General features: G+C 35.4%; 1 protein-coding gene across 1 annotated transcript in view; it reads right to left on the bottom strand.

Moving 5' to 3' along the window:
• The window catches only part of BRAF (B-Raf proto-oncogene, serine/threonine kinase), a 156021-nt gene that overhangs the window by 33227 nt on the left and 101979 nt on the right, over positions 1 to 20815 (bottom strand). Inside the window, exons 9-13 of the mRNA XM_060156529.1 lie at positions 14557 to 14593; positions 10687 to 10823; positions 9599 to 9716; positions 7373 to 7457; positions 6176 to 6352 (exon numbers count right to left, since the gene is read on the bottom strand). Coding sequence (XP_060012512.1) covers positions 6176 to 6352; positions 7373 to 7457; positions 9599 to 9716; positions 10687 to 10823; positions 14557 to 14593 — 554 coding nt within the window. The remainder of the gene's footprint in view (positions 1 to 6175; positions 6353 to 7372; positions 7458 to 9598; positions 9717 to 10686; positions 10824 to 14556; positions 14594 to 20815) is intronic.

The raw sequence follows: 20815 nt of genomic DNA, 5'->3' as shown, positions 1-20815 counted from the left end.
ACCCCTTTTTGCCATTCCTGGAGACAACTACTGAGCTTGGCATATACCTTCTAATCTTTGCTTTAATACTTCTACATACATATATGTAAGACTTAAAAAAATATATATAGGGCTTCCCTGGTGGCGCAGTGGTTGAGAGTCTGCCTGCCAGTGCAGGGGACACGGGTTCGAGCCCTGGTCTGGGAGGATCCCACATGCCACAGAGCAACTGAGCCCGTGAGGCACAACTACTGAGCCTGAGCGTCTAGCGCCTGTGCTCCGCAACAAGAGGAGCCACGACAAAGAGAAGCCCACGCACCGCGATGAAGAGTAGACCCCGCTCGCTGCAGCTAGAGAAAAAGCCCTCGCACAGAAACGAAAACCCAACACAGCCAAAAATAAATAAATAAATAAATAAATATATATAATGTTTTGTTTTTAAAATTTTAAGTGGTCTCATGCTACAGCTTGCTTTTCTCACTGGACATATTGTAAAGCTGATGTTGATACATATATTATTCATTTCTGCTATATATTCTTTCCCTGCACATATGTGCCAAACTTTATCAGTCCTCTACTGATGGACATTTATGTTTCCAATTTTTCACTATTATATATTTTCCTGTAATACATCTCTTCCTATACACATCTCTTGGAACAAAAGCTGGTGTTTCTTGGGGGTAGGCCAAACAGTGTACATTTTAACAGATACTTCCAAAATGTCCCCAGGGTGGTTGGTTGCATGAGGAGTGTCCCAGTAAGCAATTCCCCTAACCTTCATCAACACTTAACCTTGCCAGAATTTAGGAATTTGCCCAATTCCAGTGGGTAAAAAATAGTGTGCTTCTTCTAATTTGCATTGTTTGTGATTATCAGCATCCTCCTCTCAATTACTGTTTTTATCGACCAGAAAATGACGTTTGCTAGAATTATTCTTCAATTAATTAGAATTATTTTCAATCATTAATACATGTTCACCATCTTCTCAGCTTCAATTCATTCTTCTATCTTTCCTATAACTAGGTTTACTTATGAGTAAAGGCAGGCATACGCTTCATTATTTTAAAAAGTAAATTGTGAGCATTTATCCCCAAATTATTTTTAATCACCTTATATACAGAATATAACACTCCTGTGAGTAAACAACGGACCACAACCTTTTCTTTGTGCCTCCTTGATTTAACATTTAGTCAATTTTATAATAAAGCCTAATTTAAAATTATTAATAAATATTAGACTGAAATGAAAAGTCCTGCAAAGAAACAGCACAATAGACTGACGAGTCCTGAAATTTCTTTAGTAACATTATTCTTTAAAATACCCTGGCCCTCAGGCTGAATCAATGACTATCAGGTGAGAAGATGATAAACATACTACATGAACCCTGATTCCTAAGAGTGAGTCTTTAATTATCTACCACTAGAATAGCTCTGCTCTCTCAAAGTTAACCTAGGAATCAGAAATGATCTTTTACTGAAGAGAGAGAACAGAACCACACAGGAGAAATGTCACTCATTCACCGTGTGCTTATATTCTATAATCCAATAAAGGTGACATATTTGAAAGTCCCAATGATTCACCTTCCTAATTACTAAAGTTTTTATCTTATGAATGACTGTGACCTCAATACTTTATACAATGAGATAGGATGCTCTTATTCTGCTTATACCCTGTGACTTTAGAGTCAATTTTGCAAAGTAGAAAAGATCACTTTCAATAGCATCTGGAAATCATGCAGGGGGCAGAGTATTTTGAAATGAGGCTGTGCAGAAGTACATTATTAAGCAGCTATTTAAATAGTCTATGGAGTTACTGGTCAGCTACATCTAGCTTGTTCTGTTCTTTGTGAAATGATGGTGGAAGACAAGGGAAGAGGAACCCGACATTTAAAAGTTTAATAACTGCAAGGAAATTAATTTCCAGTGTACTGTAAATATCAGCATTTTAACATTTTAAATTGTTATCTGAATGTTCCTTATAAAGCATCTGTTCTTGTTTCATAGATAGAAAATCTTTTATCTCTGAGAAAAGTGATAGGTTTTTTTTGGGGGGGGTATCTCTTCTCCTTGCATTGTGTTTGTTTATTCCTAGTTGCCTTTTCCCCCATTTGTTCTCTCTCACTGGCATCAGAGACTTCCTCTCTGATGTCTGGTAATTGAGAGATAATTTGTCTTTACTCAGATTGAGACTAAAAGGCTACGGAAAGCTTTGAGCATACAGATGGGCTTCTTGTTTTTGAACTCCCATGTACTCCCATCTAGGTGGAATCCCTGATATCACTACCTTTGGGTCTTTACTCTTGGCTGTTAAGATTCCTCAGACAAAACTCTTCCAATCTCTTGCCTGAAGGGGAAGGTTTGGCTGCCAGCAGTCTGGGAAGCAAATGAAAAGAGAGTACTGGGGAACTCTCCGTCCATCACTCAGTAAGCAGTAACTCACCTCCCCCCCGCCCCGCCATTTCCCCCTAGGTCCTGGGTCCAGAGAGTTTCTCCCCTCTCCAGAGAATACATTTCCAGTGTACTGCCAGGGTAGGGATGGGGTATCTACCCAGTGGCACAGAGCAGAAGGGATTTAGAGAAACATTTCAGACAGGCCTTTTCATTTATGTACTCTTTCTCCTCCAGAGATAACCTCACAGTGCCAATTCTTGAGACTTGAGAATTCTGTGGTACAAATCAGGTTGGTTTCCATTTTTCCACAGTCAGTTAATAATTTAGTTTTTTGGGTGTACTATGTCCATTATCACTTCTCCATCTGCTTTCTAGCTTCTAAAATGTTACCATTCTTTTCTTCCTCTTTGTTTTCTCCATCTTTATATGTTCATGCTTCAAAAAAATTCTCATTATTATAGTTTTGGTGGAGTTTCAAGAGAGCAAAAACCTGTCACCTTAACCTGAAAATCACATAGCCACCTTAATAAGAGGATTTGCAATCTGCCAAAGCCTTCAGAAACTGAAGATGTGTTGGTACATTTAGCCCCAGTTGTATATATTGCCTTATAAAGAACCGAAGGGAATTGTATCTTCTTTGGTTAAATTTAAGCTGGTAATAAAAAATATAATCTGTTAGAAGGCTTACATTTTATAATTAATACTTTCTCAGCTATTAAAATATAGGATAAACTGATGGGACGATCTACATTCATAGCCGGACATACTCATCATATAGTAAGTGTTACTTAAAAATGTAAGCAAAATATTTTAGAGAAATTAATTGACTGTAAAGCTTTATACTTATCGATCCCAAACTGTAAAGTAATGGGAAAATATTGCCTCTTAACTAACTATTCCCCAGACCACAGAACGATTCCAAGTTGATAGTGTTCTTCTCTCCTGTCACTTCTTACCTTAATCGACACTGGCACTTCACTGCCTCCTTACTGTTTCTAAAACAATTTTTAATACTATTCTCTGCTGCCTCTGTGTATAGCAAAAACATTTCCCCTCTGTTATTCTTTTATTACTTCTTTGACTATTTTTCCTTTTCTTGACATTTCTCAGTTTTGATATGACAAGGATGTGACTACTTTCTCTTCTGGAAGGTAAACCTATCAATAATACGCAGTTGTGTGTAATCATGGTTTCATTTTTAAATTTTTGTCATATGTATCTATCATAGGCCAGGCCTTGTTCTACGCATTAGAGATAAAACAATGAACAAAACAAGACCCCTGCTCTGGTACAGCTTGTATTCTAGTGGGGATGACAGACAATAAACAAATATGTTATATGGAATTGGGTGTTAAAAACAAAAACAAGAATGGGGTATAGAGTGACAGAGTGGAGCAGGAAAATGTTATATAAGGTGATCAGGGAAGGCTTCCTTTAAAAGGCAACATTTGAACAGAGACAAAAGAGAGAAACTCTATGAATATCTGTGGCATGAGAACTTATCCCCAAAAGAAAATAACAAGTACAAAGGCCCTGAGGAAAGAGCATGCTTGGCCTGCTGAAGAAACAGCAAAGAGACTGGTGGGGTGGGAGCAGAACAAGCTTTGTTTCTCTCTCAATGTTTACCATTCTGGCCAAGGTTTACTCTTTGCAAGATTTTTTAATTAATTAATTAATTGGCTGCGTTGGGTCTTCATTGCTCTGCGTGCGGGCTTTCTCTAGTTGTGGCGAGCAGGGGCTACTCTTCGTTGTGGTGCACGGGCTTCTCATTGTGGTGGCTTGTCATGTTGCGGCGCGCAGGCTCTAGGTGTGCGGGCTTCAGTAGTTGCGGCACATGGGCTCTAGAGCGCAGGCTCAGTAGTTGTGGCCCATAGGCTCAGTTGTTCCACGGCACGTGGGATCCTCCCGGACCAGGGCTCAAACCTGTGTCCCCTGCATTGGCAGGCGGATTCTTAACCACTGTGCCACCAGGGAAGTCCCTCTTTGCAAGATTTTAATATAATCTTTCAGATTTGAACAGATTCAGATTCAGAGGTGGGATTGTTTTAAGTCTACTGGATAAGTGGTAATGTTATTGAATAAGGTAATAATTTGCTGCAATAAGGATTTTGGCTGAATACAGGTTTATAAACAATCTAAATTACAGATATATTGCCTAGTTTTGAGACAGAGAGGGTAGGACAGTGGGAAGATTTAACAGCCAGATCTGGTTTTGAGTCTTGGTTCTATGCTTATTTGCTACAAATGATCCTGAGTCAGAGTTTTAGGCATTAGTACATGTATACTCTTTTACCTTTTTTATTCTAATTTTATAATGTAAAAGCAGTATAGTGGTTATAGTGGTTATGGGGAAAGAATAATGGTTTGGGAGTCAAAAATCCTGACTTAAACACCTTTGCTGCTGCTTATTAAATGTGGAGTCTAGACAAGTCATTTAGAAGCCTGTTTCCTTATCTGTAAACATAAAATAAAAATATCTGGGCTTCCCTGGTGGTGCAGTGGTTGAGAGTCCGCCTGCCGATGCAGGGGACACAGGTTTGTGCCCCGGTCCGGGAGGATCCCACATGCCGCGGAGAGGCTGGGCCTGTGAGCCATGGCCGCTGAGCCTGCGTGTCCGGAGCCTGTGCTCCGCAACGGGACAGGCCACAACAGTAAGAGGCCCGCGTACCGCAAAAAAAAAAAAAAAAAAAAAAAAAAATCTACTTCATAACATTATAAAGATTAAATGACATAATGGCCTATGCATGTGAAAGCCATTTGTATACTATAAAATGTTAAATTAACTTAAGACACATGCATATTTTTAAACTACCTATGGAACTTTCAAACATATTTTACTTAAATTTTTTCATCTAAGTGCTTTCAAAATTTATTTAATTTTACCTTTTGATTTACCTGTTTATTTGTACTTGCATGCAAAATTTATTCTTCGTAGTCAGTTTCCTATTTTGACCCATGATAAATTTTACAGAGTAACTTTTTTTTTTTAAATAAATTTATTTATTTATTTTTGCTGTATTGGGTCTTCATTTCTGTGCAAGGGCTTTCTCTAGTTGTGGCAAGCGGGGGCCACTCTTCATGGCGGTGCGCGGGCCTCTCACTATCACGGCCTCTCTTGTTGCGGAGCACAGGCTCCAGACGCGCAGGCTCAGTAGTTGTGGCTCACGGGCCCAGTTGTTCCGCGGCATGTGGGATCCTCCCAGACCAGGGCTCGAACCTGTGTCCCCTGCATTAGCAGGCAGATTCTCAACCACTGCGCCACCAGGGAAGCCCCTAGAGTAACTTTTTATCTTTTAAATTACACAGCAAAATTCAATGGATATGAACAAGTCAACTTGAAATCCTCAAAAAGGATCAAAATGCGGACTTTCATTTTATTTTACTTTTTCTTTATTTCACACAGATGATCATTTTGCAATAGAAAATATGGGTACATGGAAAAAATTTGAAAGGATAACTAACAATCATTTTATATACTTCAATAACTGTTAATGACTTTTTAGTGGGTTTTTTTTTTGGCCTATTTTTGTCTTTTGAACCCTTATTGCTTAGCTAAATTACAGCATGCTAAACATAAATTTGTAGCCATATATTTATTATCAATATTTGATATATGTTTTGAAGACTATACTAGACAGAGGCTATTTTATTTCAAATATCATATTGCTAGCCATTAGTTAAAAGTGTCTACATGTTGCTGGACAGTAACTGAAAATGTACGTCAAAAAATAATAGCTAAAACCTTTAAAATATCCTCAATGGTCTTCAAAAGTAACTTACAAGAGATTTAATAGAATGGAACTTACTCCATGCCCTGTGCAGTCTGCCGTGCAATATCTATAAGTTTGATCATCTCGAATTTGGTCTCAATGATGTGGAGATGATGATATAGGCTGGAGCCCTCACACCACTGGGTAACAATAGCCAGTTGTGGCTTTGTTGAATAACCCATGAAGAGTAGGATATTCACATGTCGAGTTTTCCTGTAAAAGAAATGTGACAGTAAATAGTAAATGTTGATAAACTTTAGCAAATGTTAAAAAAGAGGGCCGAAGCAGTCTACTTATTAATAAGATGTTGTCAGAAAAAGGTATTTTTAAAAAAGCCAACAGAAGGATAAATTTAGATGAGACTTTAGGAACTGTCTAGTCTAACATCCTACCCTTTTCATAAACATCTTTTTTAGTATACCTCATAGATAGGCAACTAGAGATTCCTTAAATACCTTCAATTATGGGAAGTTTATCACTGAGACTGTAGCCTGTTCCCAATACTCTTTTTCTTTCTTTCTTTTTAAAATTTTTTTCGCTGTACTGCGCGGCATGTGGGATCTTAGTTCCTCAAGCAGGGATTGAACCTGTGCCCCCTGCAGTGGAAGTTTGCAGTCCTAACCACTGGACCACCAGGAAAGTCCCCTCTTTTTTTTCTTTTAAAATGGTTCTAGTATTAGTAAAATTTTAGGTTGAGAAAAAATCATTTTCCTACAACTTCCGCCACTGGATTCCCTGTTCTGCTCTCTGCAATGAAACAAGTAAGTTTATATCCTCTTGAACATAACAGCCTTCTATGGACCCAAATATTCTCAGTTCTGTTGACTATTTTCTCCCTAAGTTACAGTTCCAGAATCCTTCCCACCTAAATTGTCCTTGCCTGGACATGTTCTAGTTTGTTAATTTTCCTCAAGTTCCAGGGCTTGATATAATCTCTAAATGTGTTCTGATAAGCTTAGAATTTTGAGAGCATTGTCTCCATAAGTGGAAGTATTACTTCTCGTGATCAGAACACTGTATTTCCATTAATTCACTCTAGGATTAATATTTCTATCAGCTGTACTATGTAATATTGCATACCACTTAAAAGAATACAGTTAAAGACAAAATATACTCAGACAAACTTTGTTTTATTCATTTTAAGTAAGTCTGTAAAGCTAACAGTGGCTACCACTGGAAAACACAAGTTGATCAAGATAACTTCTCTGGAAAACGTGATTCACACAAGCTCACCTGAGTACTCCTACTTCATTTTTGAAGGCCTGTAACTGCTGAGGTGTGGGTGCTGTCACATTCAACATTTTCACTGCCACATCACCTAAAAGGTAATTGCCATTCCAAATGTCATTCCAATTTTTAAAATTTAAAAATATAAAAAAACCTAGGGTATTTTCACTAATTACTACGGCCTTAAAACTATACCATTATAAAACTGCAAATAAATTATACCTTAACTTCCTAAACTGCATTAATTTTCTAAGGATAAAAACTAAACTAACAATAATATTCCTATACTAGTATTTCAAAATACCAATCCAAAAAAAACCAGCCAATCTCATTTTTCCCCTGGAAATTTAGTTTAACCAATTAAACACCCATGATATTTTCCTAGTTATTTAACAAAACTAAATTAGACGCATTCACTAACTGAATGTTAAAACTGCAGTAGACAGGCCCAATGCAACTTGGCTGAAATAGAAAACTGCAGACTTCTTTATCAGAGTATTTAACACCTTTTCAAATCCATGGATCACTTGTTGCTTTTTACTTAGGAAAATTATTTAAAAAACACACAAAACCACATGTGAAACAGGTACAATTCTTACACGTTGCCAAAGGGTGTATAAATTGGTACAACCACTTGAAACACTGTTGGCAGTACCTACTACGGACCCCACAATTCTTTCCTAGGTATATACCAACTAACTTGGACACGTGTTCACCAAACGACAGGTACTAAGAATACTCATAGAAGTAGCATCCATAATTGCCCCAAACTGGAAACTATTCAAATGCTCATCACACAGTAGATAGTCATGCTACAGTCACACAATGAACCCTATATAGAGAATGAATAACCTACAACTACATACAATAATATAGATGAATCTTATAAACAATATTGAGTAAAAAGGACCAGATACAAAGGAGTACATCCTGTATTATTTCTGTTTAGGTCAGGACAGTGGTTACCCTTGGGGGCAGAGGGCATAAGGAGGACTTCTAGAGTGCTGGTAATGTTTTGTTTATTGAACAGTGTGTTGACTTTGTGAAATTTTAGCTACTTTTACACTTATGTGTACTTTTTTGCATGTATATTTCAATATAATTAAACTAACTTACTGATTTTTCCTGATTATCAAATAAAGTGCTTATAGTAAAAAAAAAATCAAAATTAAAAAATTAAACATTTTGAAAGCAAAAGGAATAAAATTAAAGTTTCCCATAATCATGTCACTCTGAAATGACCATTGTTAACCTATTGATGTATACCCTACTAGGCTTCTATATGTATGCAGTATAAATATTTATAAATACATATGAAAAAGGCAACCTAAAAAGATATATACTAAAATACTGATGGTCATTTAAAAAATTATGTTATATATATTTATATGTAGCTTCATAATATGGGATATTATACGTGCTGCTTTTAAAATATACTACATACACTTTTCCATAAAATAGACATCTACCATACCATTTTAATTTCTATATAATCATATATGGAGGTTATCAATTTATTTATTCCTTCCTCTATTAATGAGCACTTAAGTTATTTCCATTTTTCATTAATATCAAATCTCTAATGAATATACTTGCACACACATCTGTTTGTTCCTGTTCTACAAATGGAACTGTTGGCTCTATATACATATTGCCAAACTGCCCTCCAGAAAATTCATAGCAATTTATGTTTCCACCAGCAGCATTACAATCACAACTCTAAATATAATCAATTTAAAAAAAAACCTTTGTCCATTTGATTATCTTTTCAAAGAAATATAAGTCATTTGAGAGGCAATAATGATTTCTATTTTTTGAATTTGTAATTCTTTCACAACTAGTGAGACTGAACATTTTTTGTATGTTTACTGCCCACTCTTTCCTTTGTATGTTTACTGCCCACTCTTTCCTTCTTTTTATATGTTTACTTGTGGTTTATAATACAAATAAAATTACCAGCAGAAAGACTTATAAAAATAAAAAATCTTGGGGACTAGCTCATCTGGAGGATCATCTTTAAAAATTATTACTGTAGTATAATGATTAAACTTCTGGCTGCTGTGAATCCAGTTTTTATTTCCCATAATTTCTGTTATAAACCTTTGGAGGACTCTTGCATCTGATCAAAATTAGCTTAATGATGCAAACAGTGAATACTCCCTTTGATATATTTTTACAAAAGTTATTATATTCTATTATTATAATTTGTGACAAGGTCACCGTATTACATACCATGCCACTTTCCCTTGTAGACTGTCCCAAATGACCCGGATCCAATTCTTTGTCCCACTGTGATCTGCCCATCAGGAATCTCCCAATCGTCACTTGAATCCCGTCTACCAAGTGTTTTCTTGATAAAAATAGTGCAAAAGTCAAGCCAAGGCAAACAAAAAAGGAAAATCTTATGCTTCACACTAAGTACATTTCCCTATTCCTGAAAGGGACATAAGTTAGGAAGAGAGCAAGAACTTTGGAAAAAACCCCACACTCTAGAGGAATAATAGAAGGATGATTCTTACAATATAGAACTTAAGTTTAAGACCTAAGTCAGTATTAGGGTGGAAACAGTTTATTAAAAAATAAAAATTATTTATTGGGTATGAGCAGAAATGTTACTATTATTAAATTTTATTATTAAAATCAATAAAATAAAGCAGCTTTTTTATCATTTGGAAGACTACTAGGAGCAAGATAAGTGCTATACATTTGTGACTAGTTCTGGCTCCAAAGGCCAAAAAGTTAACATACTATGGCTGTTGATAATCTAATTACTTTCTCCCTGTCAGTGCTAAATTTCCTCATATATCTTATCTGACCCAATCTCTCTCTTAAAAAAATTTATCAACATATACAATCACTTTGGGATGATAAAGGACCCACATATCCAACATATACTATTGCTAAAATAATTAGTTTTTAATACAGATTTAATTTACAGCAGATAGCTAATTTTTCATTAGGGAAGAATGTCCTTTGGTAGATATTTGTATTTCAGACCAACTCTTTAGAACATACATGCCTAATCATGCCTCCTAAAATACTAGCTTACTCTCTTTCCATAGTTTAGAAACAACACTATTCTTGCTCTTCCAAAACTGCCTTTTACTCAATTATATTACAGTTGAGAGCAAAAATCAGTGTTGTGTTTTGTTTTTAAGCAAAAAACTATCAGCTCTTAAATTTATTTGATTATGGGAATTCTGTGTCAAATATGGACATATATGCCACTAGATATCATATATCTAAAAGGTGACATTACATTTGGCTATGACTTCTAAGAAGACAGAACTTAGAGGAAAAAAGATATCATATACTCTCACCATTCGATTCCTGTCTTCTGAGGATGAAGATGACTTCCTTTCTCGCTGAGGTCCTGGAGATTTCTGTAATGCTTTCACATTAGTGAGTGAGCCAGGTAATGAGGCAGGGGGCGTGGCAGATAAACCTGTGGTTGATCCTGAGTTAGTGAAAGGAAAAATATATCTATTAAAGGAGGATCAAGTACATTAGCTTATTGGGGGCAGAGGGTAGAGGGAGATTTAGACTTATTTTAAAAATTCAGTATATGTTCTAATACCATTTGGAAAGGACAGGCAAAAAAGGAGCCTCATTTGGTGACTAGCTTTAAATTAAAAAACTACAATTTCTTTTAGTTTTATACTTTTAGCTTTCTGGTCAATTTAATGACCTTTAAAACATCTGATTACAGATATATACTTTGTTTATTGGTACAGAGTCTAGGAGAAAAATAATCTTTTTAAAATAAGAGATAAACACTAAAAAATACTCCCAAGTTTTTTCTTTGATCAAAAAATAAGAAGCAAAATCAACTTAAAAGCGAATATAAAAAATAAACTTTTAATTATGTTACCTTAACAGCCTATCAATTAAAAAAAAGATAGAAATTCCCCAAATGGAAACATATTCTGATAACGGCCATAATGTTGACATTACCTGGCTCTTTCATATTAGCCACTGAAATTTTTAAAAATCCTATACTATATACTATACTATTTAAGAGTGAGAGATACTGGTCACTTTCATTGGTTCCTGGAGGCTTATTTTGCTACACAAAGATGAAATTCTACCTGCATAACAAAGTTAATGCAAACAAAGCCAAGCAGGTTTCTCAAGACTTTCTGAAAAACCTCTGCCTATAAAATGAGGCCAAGGTAAGTGCTGTGGCCTCTCAGCCAAGTTACTACAAATGGAAAAATTTTATCAGCCAAACGAGTCCAAGGGGTACACTCTTTGAAAATGGACTCAGTTGGCAGGGTTGCATACCTTTGTGATGGACATTTTTCCAAATGCTGATTGAGCAAAAATCCCAATTCATGTACAGAAAGCACCTGGTTCAGAGGGGTTCAGAGCAATGACTCCTAGTGGGGCCTGAGTATAGCTAAGTAGGACTGAGATGCTAGGTAATGTTTGCACATACAGAACAAAAAGACTTCAATTTTTTAAAAAAGTAGATAACTATTCTCTAGTTAAAAAGTCACTATCTTTCAAAGAACAAGGATCAGAATACTAATGGCAACATTTAAATGTTAAAACTGTGTAGAACTTTTCTCATTACTACACCACATATGTCATCATGTGGAATTTCCATGACCTCACATGCAATTTTCTAAAAGAAAATGGTATCTGGAATGTCTATTAATTAGAGCACAATCCATATTCTGCCTTCCACTGATAATTTGCAACATCATAAAGCCTTAACTGCTCACCCAGGCTTCACAATTCTGATCTACTCAGTGCTGTATTGTATCACTTACTTTAATTACACTACTCAGTACTCTGTAACTTCCAGCCCATTCCATGGATTTTCTGAGAAAGTTGGGCTGAGAGAGCAAAAATCTGAAATGCCACCATTACATTCAGAATAAGTTAAAAGACACTAACTAGGAAAAGCCAGTAAATATAATTCATTAAAAATATTTACAGCAAGATACCCATCTAAATTTTGACTTAAATTTTTAAAAATCAGTTTAACCAGTAATTAAAGGATGGAAAAGATAAAATGGATGAGTGAAATTATACTGCTAACTTTTTCCTCACATGAGGGCATAACTGAAAGTATAAATCCTAATTTTCTGAAGTATGCTAAAATACCCCAAATATATTACAAATCTTCTTTCTTAGTGAATATAACAAGGTTATAACAAGGTTCCCTACCTTTGATATAAAATATACATGTCCTACGTTTTAAAAAAAAGGACACATTTACAGAAGAATAAAGCAAAAAGTCTAGTAAGAACTCATAATAGGGATTTCCACTTTTTTAAAAAACCAAAAAAATTGATAACCATTATTAGCAGCCATCAAGGTTATCAGCTAAATGGATTAAAGTAAAATAAATTCAACTTGAAGAAGCCCCTCCCCACATTATTTACTGTCACCCACCGAGTTTAAGAAATAATCAAGACCAAAAAGTAAGTAATATAACAAAAAACAAGATGGAAATCTCAACTCAGAATTTTCTTGCTTTTAAAAATTTATGACAGACAGCATACAGAAAGCTTGTGGTAGTGAGTATGTGTGAGAAGCACATTCAGAGCATTCCAGCCAGGCCAAGCAGAAATTTAGTACTGAAAACTCTCACACTTACAAACACACACTGTGAGGGTGAGGCACAAACAGTATCTGTTGTTTATATTTAGTTTGCTTTGGGTGAAAACAAGAAAGAAGAGCCCAACTACCTCTGAACACTGGGCCAGGCTCAAAATCAAACACTATTTCACTGGGGACAGAATGTAGGAGGGGACTGGGAGTCCGGGATTGGTATTTCCGAAGACAGCGCATCAGCTGGTTCAAAGGGGCTGTTAGAAGAAAAAGAGAGGGGCAGGCAAACACAGGAAGACAGACACACAGAAGAAATGAAAGAAGTCACGGGGAATAAATGAGTTGAAGCCTGCTTCACAAAATAATTCTGGATGTCTAAAAAGTCTGCTTATTTTCATAAAATTCCAATGATTCTTTATAAAGTGATTCACAAAAAGGATAAGAAATGGCATTTGATTTTTGGTACTAAGCAGGCAATTTTTATGACTAAGTTAACTCTGTGATGCTAACATGATGGCAACATTTAAATGCTGGATGTATTGGGCAAAATTATCAAAAGCCACAGCTATTAAGACATATGAAAGTCATACTGGCAGCAACATTAATTGGTGGGTTCATGGAACAACAAACAGGAAAAAAAAAAAACTTTTATAACTATGTGCTATAGTAAATACTAAGTCCAGAGTACATAATGCAGGCTTATTATTTTGGTAGGTCCACAGGTATATATAAATATTACAACAAAAGATCGTTTACTCAATGTTTATTCAACATAAAGTATCTTTGAGTCTGGGCTTAGATATTTTGAATATAAAGCAGGTCACAGTGAAGAGACCAACTCTAAACAAGATATGCAGGTATTGTAGGGCTTCCTTATTAAATAGAAGACAGCTGAAGAGGTAAGCATAAAGGACCACCTGGAAGAAAACGTCAAGACAGTGTCAAACACCATCTCTTAGAAAAATCTTATGGGAGTAAAATCTTATTTAAAAAGTATTTTCTAAAGTAATGTTTTGCTATGCTCCCAATTTTCACTGTGTGCTAGAGTGAACATCTGATGAAAATTCTGTAAGAAATCTCAATTCAGTTTCTCATTTGCTTATTTTATTTACTGGACTAGTAAAACGGGAACTAGGCTTTTCTATTAGGGGTCCATGCTATAAAGTATATATTCCAAAGCCTTCTAGAAAGCTGAAGGGAAGTGGCTGACAATGTCTAACAAACTGGCAAGTTGTAGCAGGCAACCCCAGGGATTCTCCCCAAGAATGATGTAGGGGAGTCAAGTTTTAACTGGTTGTAAGCTCAATCTTTAAGTATTAGTGGAGATGGTAAGGAATAAAGTGGGTAAAAAAATTAAGGATCTCTCCTCGATAACAACATCTAAAAAACTGTAGATAGTACATTTAAGACTCCCTTTTATGTCCTCTCTTTTTCTCTGGCTATGAATTAGTTAAAATTTTATTAGAGATAAATGATAAATACTACAGAAAAGCAAACAATTTTTGGTTTTTCTCTGCACATTTTTCTCTGTGTCTGTGTTTCATGAAAGAAGCAAATATAAAGGAGACAAGCAGCAAAGCAATTGCATTTTTCCCTGATTTTTTTTTTTAATTGAAATCACCACTTACCTCCATCACTACGATACCCTTGGTCTCTAATCAAGTCCTACAAATAAATAGTAATGTATATTTAATCAAAGAATATGGTAAGAAAGTAATAAAATTTTATTTTCCATTAAGCATTCACAGAAAGGTTAATTCAAAATAATACCTGCCTTATAAATTACTTCACAAAACAGAAAGAATATGGAATTAGCTAGTGAACATGATAAAATAAAAAATTTGAAGCACTCGCCAACCTAACCCTAGATTGAAGGGATTATTAGTCCTGATGAAATGCTGAAATCCATTTCAGGCCATTCAAAACCAATGGCTGCATTAATTCTTAAAAAAAAATTCTACTGGCACGTATTAAGAGCCATAAAATGTTCATACCCTTTGATCCTGTAATTCCACTTCTGGGAATTTTTCCTAAGGAAATAATTCAGAAGAAAAAAATGATATGCACAAAGATGTTTAGTGCAACATTATCCATTATACTAAAAAACCAGAAATTATTTCCCTATTTTAGGCATATTGACATATTGGTTAACTATAGTGTATCAATTTAGTAAGTATTATGTAGCTACTAAAACAATTATGAACCTTGACTCATAAAACATGTTTACAATAAAAAAGAATACAAAATTAAATGTACACTGATACAATTATAAAAATATAAATGTGTAAGGACACACTAGAAGGGGAAAAAAAATTTGTCTTTATTATTAAAATACAGCTTTTTACAACAGACAACGTGGGGCAGGGCAGTGGGGGAAGAGCCTACTGGCAATACAGTGCAATTTGGACCCTGACAGACAGAACTTAATCTACCCAGTATAACTTAAATATGAGGTCTCTAAATAAGTCTCTTTGCAAATAGGCAGCTTTTCGTTTATAGGCTAAAACAAAGAGCACATTCTTTACAGATGTATTTCTGTCATGTTCAATGTATTATATAAAGCATTTAACATTTTCTACAGAATAATCAACAAATACTCATATCTCCAAATAAGATGCTAATGTTAGGGGTTGTGTGACTATCAATAAATATAAAAAATCATGGTGGTCTCACTAACTTTGTGTTCTTGAGAGCTTATAATCTAAGCGTAAGAAAGATATACACACATAGAAATTATGTGATATAAGAATAAGGGCTTAAGAAAACAATAAAAAAGGTGCCAAAGTTGCTTAGTTAATTGCCAAATAAATAGCATGGGTGAAAAGATTCTTCATGCTACGTAAGTTCAAAGGATAAATAAATAACTATAGAACTTGGCCATTGGTGAAGCATTTGAAGAAGATGATCTAAGTGTTGGGGTTTGAGGGGCAGACAGGAAAGCAGAAAAGAAAAGCAGAGGAGGACTTCCCTGGTGGTCCAGTGGTTAGGACTCTGCGCTTTCACTGCCGTAGCCCAGGTTCAATCCCTGGTCGGGGAACTAAGATCCTGCAAGCTGATAGGCGTGGCAAAAAAAAAAAAAAAAAGTCTTCTAGACAACCTACTGCTAATAACCACCATAAACTTATATTTTCCAATCTCAAATATGTTCTTAAAGCTCCTTGACAATCTTTATCTATGTGACCTAGGTTAAATAGGATCTTCTAGTATTCCAATACTGGCTATTTCAAACTTTTTGCCAATCTCCTATGGGGTTCCTTTCTTACTTATATCTCTTCCCTTTCTTAGCATGACAGAGAAAACAGAAGCTATCAAAGAACATTCTGTTCTGCCTCTGTATCTACAAACATTTGTATAATAATATTAGCTATAATTTTTGAATTCTTATTTTGTGCCAAGAACAATAAGCATTTTCAAATCACTACAAGGGGTAGACACTATAGGCCTCAAGGTTAAGTCATCTGCCCATGGTCATATTGCCTGTAAAGAGCTGCGGAGCTAGTTATGTTCATCTTTAATTCCTCATAGCCTCTGAGGAACATCACTTCCAAGTTCAAGAAATTTTACTACCTCAGTTATTCTTTCTTGTTATTTTTAACCTCTCTCTTCACTTGCTTCTTCCCCTGAAGATACAAATATGCTCAAGTCTCTGCTTCAATCTATGGCCCTTTCAGCATTCCTTTATAGCCAAGCTTCTCAAAATTGGCACTTAATCCCACATCTTTACCTGGTTTTGCTATCCTCCAATAGTCCTCTAAAACAGCTCTCAATGAAGTAAAAATGACATTGTAATTGCCCAATTCAATAGTCATTTCCAGTCCTTATCTCATTTGAGTCTCAATGGCAACTGACATCAACTACTTAAGCATTCTTGAAGTCCCCTTTTCTCCCTTTAGCTTCTGCAACACTACTTTCTCTTACTTATTTGAAGCTAAAGTTAGGAAGAGAAGCCTAAAATGGAGACAGAGAATGACAGTCTCTGTCTGTATCTCAAATGTTAATGTTTACTGGGGTTGCATGTCTACCCTCTTTTCAGTTTACATATAGTCTTTGAGTAATATCACTTACATCCATGACTTTAACTGACAAAAATAGGCTAATTATTTCTAAATCTGTATCTCTACTCAAGGTCCTTATTTCAACTGCTACTGCACTTCTAAACAAGGAAAGTTCCACAGACATCTTAAAGTCAAGATGTCCAAAATAAAAGTTAACGTTTTCATTTCTACAATCCCTGTTCTTCTTCCTTTGGCATTTCCTATCTTAATGGATAGAATAAATACTATCTATCCACCTAAGCCAGACAACTCTAGGCATTACCTTTTTTTAAAAATTACCATTTATTTATTTTTGGCTGCGTTGAGTCTTCTTTGCTGTGCGCAGGCTTTCTCTAGTTGCGGTGAGAGGGGGCTACTCTTTGTTGCAGTGCACGGGCTTCTCACTGCGGTGGCTTCTCTTGTTGCAGAGCACGGGCGCTAGGTGCGTGGGCTTCAGAAGTTGTGGCACGCGGGCTCAGTAGTTCTGACTCATGGGCTCTAGAGCATAGGCTCTGCAGTTGTGGTGCACAGGCTTAGCTGCTCCGCGGCATGCAGGATCTTCCAGACCAGGGATCGAACCCGTGTCCCCTGCATTGGCAGGCGGATTCTTAACCACTGTGCCACCAGGGAAGTCCCTAGGCATTATCTTTTATTATCTCTCATCTCTTTCACTTCTCTCCTCTACTACTATATAGAACAGTGATTGAGATAAGAATGAAAGGCCAGGTTTTACCCCATTTCAATCATTTATCACCTGTGTGATCTGGGGTAAGTTTCTTGATATCTCTAAATCTAATTTTCTTAACAGTAAAATAAGGAAAATACTACTACTTAACTCACAAGTGTTTGTGAGGAAAGAATAAAAAAATTTATGTAAAGTATCTAGCACATAGTAAGCATTAACAGTAGCCATTTACAGTATCCAATCCTAACAACTGTGCCTATCAAATCTCTCACTAATTCAAAAGAACTTTCTAAAGTAAAGAGCTGATCACTTTCTTTCCCACTCAGTTTATTGGACCCCCTATTACCAACTACTATAGTGACCTCAGAATAATAACATAATGTCTTTCAGTGTGGACTCTACCTACTTAGTTTCATCCTCTACCATTACCCACCCTTTTCCTGAACCCTAAACTCCTACAATACCAACTATTCATTACAACCCACATAAAGGTACTTCTATATTTCTGCACATACCATTTCCTTAACAAATGCCCTTCCTTCTTAAAACCCCCACCAAGTGCACTGAATAAACTCCAACTCCTTCCTATTCATCTTCTACAGTCTGGCTTAAATGTTGTCCTTTCTCTGCTAAACATTACTAGATTTAACCAGGTAGGGTTTATCATCCCCTTCTATAAACTATCACTGTATATTTTGTGTTTATTTATTTATATGGCTGATTCATCCATTTCCATTAGACTGTGACCTCCTTGAGGGCAAAAACTGTGCTAATTCATCTTAATTCCCTATTCTGACACAGTGCCTATACCAGAGTAAATATTAAATCTGGTTTACTGGAATAATAAATGACAAATAATGACTGAAATTGAATGAAATGACTGAAACTGAATGAAATGCTAAAAGGTTTATATTTTTCAATGGGAAGTAAATGAAAGTTTTGGAACAAAGGAACAGATGATGATAGAGGTCTTATAAAAAATTATTCTGATAATAGCAATAAAAATGGAAATGGGCAGAGAGAAATCAATGGCAAGAAATCTATTTAGGAGATTAATGTAATAAGTAGTTCAAGTGAAGAAATATGGGCCCAAATGGTGGTAGTAATAACAAATTTGAGACGTATATCAAAAGGAAAGGTGATACCTTATGACTATTTGCTTATAGGGGAAGATGAAAAAGCAAGATATAAAGATGACACTCCAAATGTTCAAGCCTAAGACAATAGGAGAAACTTAGTAACACTAAGACATAAAGAGAAATAGTCTAAAAGAACGTCAGTTTTGAAAGTAAATACAAAGGTAACAACTTTGAACATACTGACAATAGATCTAACGTAAAAATAAGATTTGATTTCTTATTTCACACAATCTCCTTATTTCCATATTTCCCTCTCCTATTTTTTTTTCCTTTATATTCAGGTCTAGCCAGATAGAAGAAGACCTTATTAGTTGAGAAAAATTGATATTAAGAAAAGGCTACTTTAAATGAACCCAATAAAAATAGAGAAAAAATTTCATAGTAAAATATAGGAAGAAAGTCTGACTTGGGAATGTATCTTGAAAAATGAAATTAAGATTTATAAAAAGTTTATTTTCTTTTACATTCAACAAAACTTTAAGTTATAATTTCAACAGTATGCTAATCCTTAGAATACAGAAAAAATCAAGTTTTCATTGGTAATAATATCAAACTTACGACAGCACAAATTGAAATTCTTAATTTCATATTCATCTTTTACATCACAATCATAATCATTTTTATAAAAATCTTAAAGGACTTCATCAATTCCCTCAAAGCCCTCCATCAATCCTATGATATTTAAATCATTTTCACTTGAAAAGCCTATTCTCTTGTCATCCTTATAGACTTTCTCTCTTTTACTGTTAACTGGACTAATTTAATTCTGCTGTACCCTTATTTCTCAATGACTTTATAAGATGTGAGTAGTTCTACCAAGTGACTTTTTCACTGTCTTCATAAAATCCTTAAAATCTTTTTTTTGTTGTCATATTCACAATCAATGTGCTTTATGTTTTCACTGAAATGTTGGATAGTGATGGAAAAGGGCTGGAATGCAAGCTGGTATTAAATGGGGAGGGATATGTGAGTGGAGACTAATATTAAGGGAGTCTGTTAATTAGTGATTATTTTCCTGTTAGGATAATTTTTCCTTCTTTACTCAACCTTATGAGCACTCACATAAGGAATGCCGGTATAATGAGAACCACCCCTGTCCTCTAACATACACATGACCCCTCAGTAACTTCAGTATCCTGCTTACATGGGGAAACAGTTTCAAATTCCTTTTTAAATATAATTACTTTCCAAGGCAAACAAATTTGGTGGCTTTTTTGTTTTCTTGCTTATTACAGAGACTGAGGATAACCCACATTTTTTATCCTAAAGTACAAATTCTGGGAGAAGTGATCCCAACCCCACCACAGCTCAGATAGCAAGGGCTCTTTATTATCTTCAGTAACTCAGTTACTGAGATGATGTACTGATAGCTGAATGAACCAGTCCTTTTGGATTGATCCTGCGTATCTCATCTTTTTTCTCATCTCTTCCTTCTATTTTGTCTATAGCAGGGACTGGCAAAATACAATTGGCTGGCCACCTGCTTTACTCAAGTTTTACTGGAATAAAGCCTCACCTATTTGTTTAAGATGTATTATGGCCGTTTTCACACTACAGTGGCAGAGTTCAACAGCTATCATTAGAGATCACATGACACACAAGCCTAAAATATTTACTATGTGACCCTTTAAGTGTTTGTTGATCCCTGGTCTATATTACGGGAAACAGACCTCTGCTTTGTCTTCTAACCCTTTTACTAATACAAATATTTTTTGATGACCTCTTATGTTAGGTGCCAACTAACACCTAATAGTTCTTATGTTAGGAAACTATATTAGGAATGGTTTCTGCTGTCCAGGAGTTAAGGTCAAATCGAAGAAGTGACACTAATGTACATAATTAACTTATAGTGTGTAAGATAAACCAGGAAAGTAAAAAAATTCAAGAGTGACCAGCCCCAGAAGGAGACTAAAATAATTGATTTGTGTAGAGATGCAATCCAATGGTATACTCAAGAAAGTAAAGAAGGTAAAAGGTAGCTTTGCATGAGAAGTACATAAAGTAATGATTAATCCTTAAGGGTTATTTA

The sequence above is a fragment of the Lagenorhynchus albirostris genome, chromosome 8, assembly GCF_949774975.1.
Source record: "Lagenorhynchus albirostris chromosome 8, mLagAlb1.1, whole genome shotgun sequence".
NCBI classification, from domain to species: domain Eukaryota; kingdom Metazoa; phylum Chordata; class Mammalia; order Artiodactyla; family Delphinidae; genus Lagenorhynchus; species Lagenorhynchus albirostris.
This window is presented reverse-complemented; position numbering and strand designations above follow the sequence as displayed.